This window comes from Fibroporia radiculosa (assembly GCF_000313525.1).
Source record: "Fibroporia radiculosa TFFH 294 genomic supercontigs, scaffold8623, whole genome shotgun sequence".
NCBI classification, from domain to species: domain Eukaryota; kingdom Fungi; phylum Basidiomycota; class Agaricomycetes; order Polyporales; family Fibroporiaceae; genus Fibroporia; species Fibroporia radiculosa.
In genome coordinates this window covers 7,002-15,142 of record NW_012132937.1, presented here as the reverse complement: position 1 = coordinate 15,142, position 8,141 = coordinate 7,002, and the positions used below count along the sequence as shown (strand labels likewise).

The following is an 8,141-nucleotide window of genomic DNA, read 5'->3' as shown; positions in this document are numbered from 1 at the left end:
TGAGAGTGCCGTTGACCTCTAATGACTTCTCCACGAATGGCCTCACTGCGATTTCCATTCGGGCGGTGACGGTAGCGGGGTAAGTACGATTAATGGGTGTTGGGAACGCGAGCACGTCGTCCTTCGAAATGTTGATAAACTCTGTGGAATCGAGGTTGCATTTCTCGTTGATCGCATTCACGCCCGCTGCTTTGTATCTGAGCGACCTGGTCAGTAACCTTGACCTGCGCGAAACGTCTGACTCCATACCCAAACTACATGCCTTCGTCCCCTTGCTCATACTCCATCTTCTTTTCGAGCAGCAGGGCCATCGTCTCTGCGCCCATTTCAAACATCGTGTCCACTTCCTCGTCTGCCCCGTGGTTCTTCAAGGTACACAACTTCGCGTTAGGTGTTCAGCAGTGACGATTGTGGCGCAGGACGTACTACCAAAAACCGAGCTCAGTCGTGGCCTTCCACAACTTGTTGCATTCGTCAGCCTCTCCATTTTTGATCAACTGATAGTCGACGATGAGCAGAGGATGCGTGGGCACGTCCTCAGGAAAGGCCGGTGTTGCAACGAGGCCTGGCATCGTAGTTTAGTCTCACCTCCAAGTGTCCGTCGCGGGCTCACCACCGGCATCCTTATTATCTACCCTTCATAATCCGCCGGAAGTGGGAGCTTTATCGTCAGAAGACTTTGGAGCAGTGCCGTATGAGGTGCTCTTCGAGCAATGGTGGGATGCTATAGGAATAACCTACATCGCCTGCTGAGACAGCAACCTGGGAACCGATTTGAACGTGCTTTTATTCAGACTGAGCCAGTAAGAAGACGAGCGCGAACTCAGGAGGTGGTCGGAGACCAGAGAGCTCAAGAGTTTGAAAGAGGCACAAGTGCTGCATCAACAGCATGAGTTGCTATTACATGATATGGTCAAGCGCTGAAGCGACTACTACGACACTTCATTTCAAAAAAATTACACTCGCGCTAGATTCAGAGCCTAGAGGCCCGTCCCGGCGACTGGCTGCAGGGCAGGTCACAACATGCGGCTTGTAGTGCGTGTAGGTAGGTCGTGTAGTCCCAATGTACGTGCACGTGAATGCATGGGTACTCAGGCCCAGGTCTCAGGCCTCAGGCTCTTCGAGCTCCTGCGGTACGTCCCACTTTCCATGTTCTTGCAGCTTTATCTGATGGGGAAACAGAACATTGAGGCAAGGGCAACAGATGCAAGAGTCTTAGATAAAGCTCGGCAGTCAATTTCATGTTTGGACGGCACCTCCCGCAGTGATGAACTGTCGACGAACGAAGTTTACTTGTACCGGTAGTGACCGTATCAATTGATGCACATGTTTCAACTACATCGGAGTCCATGGATATGGGCTGTTGTGACATATTAAATAGTGATTTCAACCGCCACTGTAGCATGGTTTAATCGCACAAACATGTTATACATTTTCAAAACTTTTGAATTCTCTATTCGTGTCCAAGCTATCGTACTGCATCACACCTCATCAATGTCATTGACTTATATTAAAAGAAAAAAAAACAAATGAAACTATAAGGCTATCTACTCCGTGGATGCCATAGTAGCTTGGCCCTCATCGTAGCGTGCACATGATTAGACGTTGATTGACGCAGGAGTCGAATGACATCGGCAGAATGAGATGTATCTGTTGATGCACCTGATTGGACCTGGTTGGACCTGAAATACGCCTGGATTAACCTGAATTTCAGGTGAATCTGCTGAACAACCTGAACGACTTTTTATCTTCTCACAACCTACTCAAAAATGCCTTTCAGATTGGTAAGTGTCATCAATTCATACCCTCTGCACACCGAAAGAGCAGCCCAAGTGGCTGGCGCAAGTTCCCAAATCCGGTGTCTCAGGTGTCATTTTGCTGATGATCAGACTTACAATGGAACGCGGCCGTGGGGCCCGTTTGCTATGTGCCATTCTCTGCCCCTGTCCCATCCGTATAGAACTTGAGGGAGCACATAATTAGCTTTTGCGGCCGAGAGAGGACACCACAACACGGATTTCTAGACGGGCTATGCTTGAATCAAGATGGTGCTGTCATCACACGAACATTGCTATGGAGAAGACAGCTCAGCCTTACGTCTACAGTATCTAGCGCTAAAGGTGTTCGCGAGCTTTGGTTACGGTACTTATCGACGTGCTCCTCATAAATTATGCGAGTGCCATGTCTCACTTCACGAAATAGTTCGGACTCAAGATGCCCGCCATCGCCTCACCATCTACTGAAGAGATTATGGGCGGCTTTACAGTTGGCATAGATATTGCTGTACTGTATGTTCCTACTGCGTCCTACCTCAGATTCTCCTGGCTTACTCACGATATCCCGGTCTCAAGTCTGTACGGGATTCTCACCGCACAGGAATACTTCTACTGGTGGACATCGCAGGATGACTCAAGATTACTTCGCACATTAGTTGCATCTGTATAGTAAGATCGTCAGCTTCAGCTGCAAAACATATTCTCTTATTATTCAACTCGTTTGAAGGTGTTTAGAATCCTTGCACACAGCATTCTGTATACATATCAGTTATTACTACACAATAATCAACTTCGGGAGCCTTGAAGGCATTCTTCGTGTCATTTGGTACGCTCATTTTTGTCTTCTGGTTCCATGAGTTCATACTTGATGTTCTCCTTAGGGACGACGGGGTAGGTTCCAAATTTTACATCCACCTCATTTCAAGGAAGTAAGCCACATTTGGGATACAGGCTGCAATAGCTGTAGAAGTAAGATTCCTGTAATGGGATTAGCTCCATTGCATGCTCAATGACTGACTCCAAACACAGGCCGTGATCGCAGGCTTGGTTCAGAGGTGAGACTTGTACTTGTTCCCTAGCGGTGTCTCATAGTTCATCCGCCCAGCTTTTTCATTTGGCGAATCTGGATATGTATGTCATTGCATATTTTCATACACATTTACTGATGATATCAATTTATATTCACAGTGAGTAGAAAGTCTGTTGTACTAGTCTCCACACTGGCGAGTTCTCTTTTCGAGGGTTCGAATATTTGAGCCTGAACATCGCAAAGGCAATCTTGGTCTTCTTGCCCGTCGGTCTGTGGTAATCATTGCTATCTTGGCCGAGAAACTGACCAATCCTGCGTTAGTGTTTATGATTGGTACGAGCTTAATCACAACGCCTCCGTCACGTTCCACTTCCTGATTTTGATTATGGCGTCTGTTATAGCAACTGGGAGTGTATTGTACGTCATATTCCATTCCTTTTTTGCTTCATCATCTTTGGCTCAATATCATCAGGTGGAAATCTCAAACCTGGGCCGACTTCAAAGCATCCCGTGCAAGTCTAGTGTGTTGTTCAGTCGAATACCTAAAACGAAAAAGCCATTGACAATTATATTGTTCTCACCGTAGATCACAGCCACATGTGGTTTCGGTTTTACGGTTATTCTAGACGCACTCATCGCTTTCAGCCAGGTTTATTATCTCTGGATCAGCCGTACAGGCTATCAGGCGTAAGCATCTACTGCACTATTTTGGACTGACATTTCAACTGTTTTGATTTGTGTTAGGACAGACCATTTGATTAGGACATTGATGACATACATCATCAACACTGGTGCTCTGACAATGTAAGTCAAATCTGCTCGTTGAGGGTGTGTGACTCAAAGCCCCAAAGATGTGTTTCGATAGCAACTATTGTTACGGTACTGCAAGCCATCGTTGAAGTCGCTTGCATGCTTTACTTACGCAATCTGTACCCAGTTTTGGTCGCTGGCCTTGAAGCACAGTCTTATCTTTGGCGGACTATATACGGTCCAGAGCAAACGTACGCATTATTTAGATCGGCTGTTCTCTTCACTGACGCACTAAAAAGTTTACGCGAATTCGCTCATCGCTGTGTGCGGTGTTTGTCCTGTATGCTAGGTTAGACTGATGGTGCTCAACTTTCGTATAGGCTGGACGCACGACAACACCATAAACCTGAGCGGAAGCAACCTTCTAGCTTCGTCGACATCGAGTTACGTGGTGGTCGCGGATCGTCCAGACCGGTACGCATAATCTTTACCGGTTCTTGACAAGTGACCTTATGTTGACGGTGACGTCGGAGTAGGAAAATATTGAGATATTCCGCGATATAATAGAGATTACTGATCATACTTTGGACAAGAACAGCTCCACTGAAAAGGATTAGTACGGTACACTAGGTACTTGTAGGTTGTGTAATCACAATTCGTGTCAGCATGGTATCCGCGTAATAGGCTGGTATGCTTGGAGGATAGTAATATTTTGCTTCGCACTGGTTAATCAGTAATGGTTACGTCTTCTGCACACAACGATCTGTACCGATTTAATGACCTCGCATGTATCGATGCAAACATAAGAATCCAGAACAGTGAACATTTGAACGCCGAGAGAATACTAGCTGCTAATTCAGAAGTACATGAAACGGTCCGGACAGACTTCGCACTATACAACCAGTGGAACATGGCACACCTCCCATGTACGGAGCCTTAGTCCGCCGCTTGCATCCTCATCACTAACAACAATCTCAGATTGAAATTGATGGGCCACACTTGGGAAATTCTGTGGTGGAAACTCGCGCACGGGTTTGCCGCACAATTGACCCACCTTGCAAGTGCTTCTTCGTTTTTCTCTCTGCAGCCTGAGACTCGAATGCGAACAGGGATTGTGGGCATTGAAGACATATTTCCTCTCACTCCTCATTCCATGGCATATGCGTATGAACAATCCCAGTCGAGTGAGCACAGGCGCAGATATCTCAGGACTAGGATCTTGTACGACCACCTCCAGCAAGTGGTGCAGGACCATGCAAGCGAAAGCTCTGAGATCTGAGATTTCGCGCGGATTGTCGTATGCATCTGCTATTTACCTCCTGGAAAATACTACGATAAGCGCGAATGAGGCGGTCAACAGCAACATTGCTTCTGGAGATGGCGGTGCACGGACGTTTCGCCTTGGAGGAATATCTAGGGACGAGGTAGACATCCTTACATTGACTAGCTCTTTGGTGAGTTGTTGCTGTACCTTTTCCCATCGTGCTCCGAGACTGAATGAAGCGCTACGCTGTCAGCTGTCCCTCCAGAATGCTGCCAAACCGAAATCTGCTCTGAAGACGACCCTGCTATCTATTGCGGATTATTATGCAGGTGATATAGACAGCGATCCAGGTGCAGCGCTATCGTTCTTTGCAGGGCTGACCTTCACATCTCGCGCGAACAAACAGATGGAGATGGGTTACTCGGATTTGCCTCGGGACTCTCAGATGAAATTCGGGCGAGGCAAAAGCGGACTTTTGGTCACGAGTCTCTCGTTCGAGATCAACACGAACGTATACAGAAACTCGTAGGACAGATAAACGCGGTACGTCCGCGCACCGCCGAGAACAAGGGCATTCGGATCTTTGAATTGTTTGTTCGTTCCAGATACATCCAGGTTGGGGGAAAACTATTGGATGCGCTCACCACCCTGCCCTTATTAGTGAATGCCACCCGCGCTGTGCAGGCGGACGTTACCGCCATCTCCATCGAGGCAGCCCTGCTCAAGCTGTCCATCCTCCGCTCCCGAGCTCACATTGCGCTGTACGGCCACAGCTCTTATAAAGCGCCCGGTGATACCATGAACCAGGCGCTTGCAGCTGCCCACAACAAGCTCCGCGTCAGGGAACGGGCGCAGGAGAATGAAGAACACTATCTTGGTGCAAAGTTCGCTTTATACGAAGGCCTTCTTGGGCTTGTGGACAGGCGGGAGGGCGGGTTTGCCCAGGTGGTCGCGGATATGGCCCGGGTCAAGAAGGAGGCGGAAGAGTGCAAGAAGGACTTGCGACGGCTAGGTTGGACTGGAGACTGATCTAGACTCCAGGTAAACCTTGTGAATGGGTTACGTGCTTTAGTCTTGTGCTGAACCGGGTAGGCTTCACACGCGCGGGGTCGGTGGTGTGCTTGGGTTACCAATCTCTCACTTGGATATGCAGGTCCATCAATGGGCTCTAAAAGGCTTGATCTCGTGCAGCTAGCTAATGAGGCTGCCGCTGCCTCCTGGGCGGAGCAAGGAATCCGCGATGGAATGTTTATTAAACGATGATTGACAATGTCAGATCAGTCCGCGCCTTTGATATCATCGCTGGTATGTCCTTCATCGAATCAAGCTGTCTCTTCGTTTGGCGTGAAGGCCCGTGTGGTGTGATCTTGTGACTGGGCCCAGGGAGTTCGAACGTTTCGATATTCACATCAGTGCTCGGCATCTGTTACTCGACGCACTGCTGAAGGCCTGCTCGTGAGGAAGGCAGAGCCGTCGCTGGAGTTACTGCAGTAGAAACTTGAATGTGGACTGGATGCTCTGCCTTTCGTGCTGTACATGGCGGAATGATGTCTGGCACACCCCGGGCCACTGCACAGTGGCCCTCCGACTCGGAGCTGCGGTACCACTGCTGCCACCACTCGTGGGCGAGCGCTTCTGACGTAAGCGAGGACCTCCGCGTTCATTGACCGGACGGGTACTCTCTCCTCGACGCGACCATGGGGCATTCAGCTGCTTCACCCTCCCTCCCGCCATCTGCCGCCTATCCCCGTCTGGCTGCCTTTTCTTCGTCCTTTTCACCAGACGACGACAAACGACGCATTTCTCGCTTTCCCCTCTCTCCTCTCCCTCTCCCTCGCCAGTCGCTCCCACCTTTTTCCAGCCTGAGGACGACTGTAGCATCCAAGCCCACCTCTCAGGACATGCAGAGTCATACTGTCTTCCAGAATAATCATACAGGTGGCTCTTTTGTTGCACCCAGCAGCGTTCTTCCTATCGCCTGCGAAGAGTGTGCCCACACCTGTGCCGATGCACCCTGTGCGGCAGAGTTGAGGTTGAGCGAGGAATGTACTGACCAATGTGTCGTCATCGCCTGCAACGACACCCATCATCCCGTGGCCCAATGCAACCAGAATCCACCAAACGGACATTGCGACGCTCCCTGCCCCCGCGGGGCAGACTGCACCGGATGGGACGAACTCGTACGTCCGATTTAATTTGAACTCCATACCCCTCATTCACCGTCCGGTGTAGTTCCAGTGTTGCACCGATTATCACGAATATTCATCAGAACAAAAAGGCTTCTCTACCGATATGGTGTCCTCCAACAACACATTCTCATGGGATCCATCCTTTGCTGCCTTACTACGCGGCTGCACCGATCCTACACACCTAGTGAACCCGCAGCATAACAGTGGTAATCTACATTCCATCACTTCAAATTCACCACCATCACACGCGATTTTTCATCATACCCCTGGCATATCGATGGATCATGGATCAGTATACACCGCAACAGAGCATCAATTTCCGTCCGATTCTCAGCCGGCTCAAGTATCCCAGTCCCAGTCGTCGACCTTTTATGGATGTCAATGGGGTGGTTGCTCTGAAACGTTTCCATCCCTCGAAGAACTTGTCGGACATGTCAACCTTCAACACTTACGTCTACCCCGCGCATCTGATTCTTCGCATATTCCGCAAACGCAACAATCCGTACCAGGCATTTCAGGTGCTCGTGGAGGGTATGATGCTAACGCTCTAGCCTGTATGTGGGCCGATTGCCAGATCTATCCGACGTCACAGTCTATCCCCGGATCTTCGACGAGCAGCTCTGCTGACAACGCGATAGGTCTGCTAGCAACGCACCTACTCCAAGATCATCTTGGATTGTCCACGCGTTTGCCCAAGACAGATCGCTCGCCCGCCGACGCGCGAGAGTCCCGCGGTCACACGGCATTGACGCATTCTCTTCCGACGCCCTCGACCTTTTCGTCTCCTTCTCCGCACTCCAGTTCACCCACACCTTCGGTGGCCTCTTCCCATAGGCCGCCGACGCCGCTCCCCGAGCACGATTGTACCGCACCCTCCGCACACGCATGCCGTTGGTTTGGGTGTATGCAGACGTTCTCTTCCTGTGATGCGCTCACGACTCATATTACCGTTGATCATGTCGGCGGCGGCCGTGCGCACTATGATTGTTGTTGGGAAGGCTGCTCGCGCCACGGCGACCATGGGTTCGCCAGCAAGCAGAAAATTTTGCGGCACCTGCAGGTTGGGTCTTTATCAGCGTCTTCCTGTTTGCGCTACTGACCGCCATTCAATCTAGAGCCATACCGGGCATCGA

The 8,141-nt window shown here is 50.0% G+C and overlaps 3 protein-coding genes across 3 annotated transcripts in view; all 3 read left to right on the top strand.

The window, feature by feature from the left end:
- Positions 1-2,214: 2,214 nt before the first annotated feature.
- FIBRA_09089 (uncharacterized protein) lies at positions 2,215-4,236 on the top strand (the record flags this gene model as incomplete). Its single annotated transcript, XM_012321420.1, has 11 exons — positions 2,215-2,444; positions 3,127-3,222; positions 3,278-3,326; positions 3,392-3,492; positions 3,550-3,609; positions 3,657-3,684; positions 3,743-3,806; positions 3,855-3,879; positions 3,936-4,029; positions 4,092-4,171; positions 4,221-4,236. The coding sequence occupies 11 exons, from the start codon at positions 2,215-2,217 to the stop codon at positions 4,234-4,236; spliced, it is 843 nt and encodes a 280-aa protein (XP_012176810.1).
- A 572-nt stretch (positions 4,237-4,808) lies between these two features.
- On the top strand, positions 4,809-5,848 carry FIBRA_09088 (uncharacterized protein; the record flags this gene model as incomplete). The annotated part of the gene is made up of 3 exons (XM_012321419.1): positions 4,809-5,009; positions 5,073-5,169; positions 5,226-5,848. The coding sequence occupies 3 exons, from the start codon at positions 4,809-4,811 to the stop codon at positions 5,846-5,848; spliced, it is 921 nt and encodes a 306-aa protein (XP_012176809.1).
- A 668-nt stretch (positions 5,849-6,516) lies between these two features.
- Positions 6,517-8,141, top strand: part of FIBRA_09087 (uncharacterized protein) — a gene marked incomplete at both ends in the record, with an annotated part of 2,317 nt that continues 692 nt past the window's right edge. The window contains 2 exons of the mRNA XM_012321418.1: positions 6,517-6,999; positions 7,052-7,979. Coding sequence (XP_012176808.1) covers positions 6,517-6,999; positions 7,052-7,979 — 1,411 coding nt within the window. The remainder of the gene's footprint in view (positions 7,000-7,051; positions 7,980-8,141) is intronic.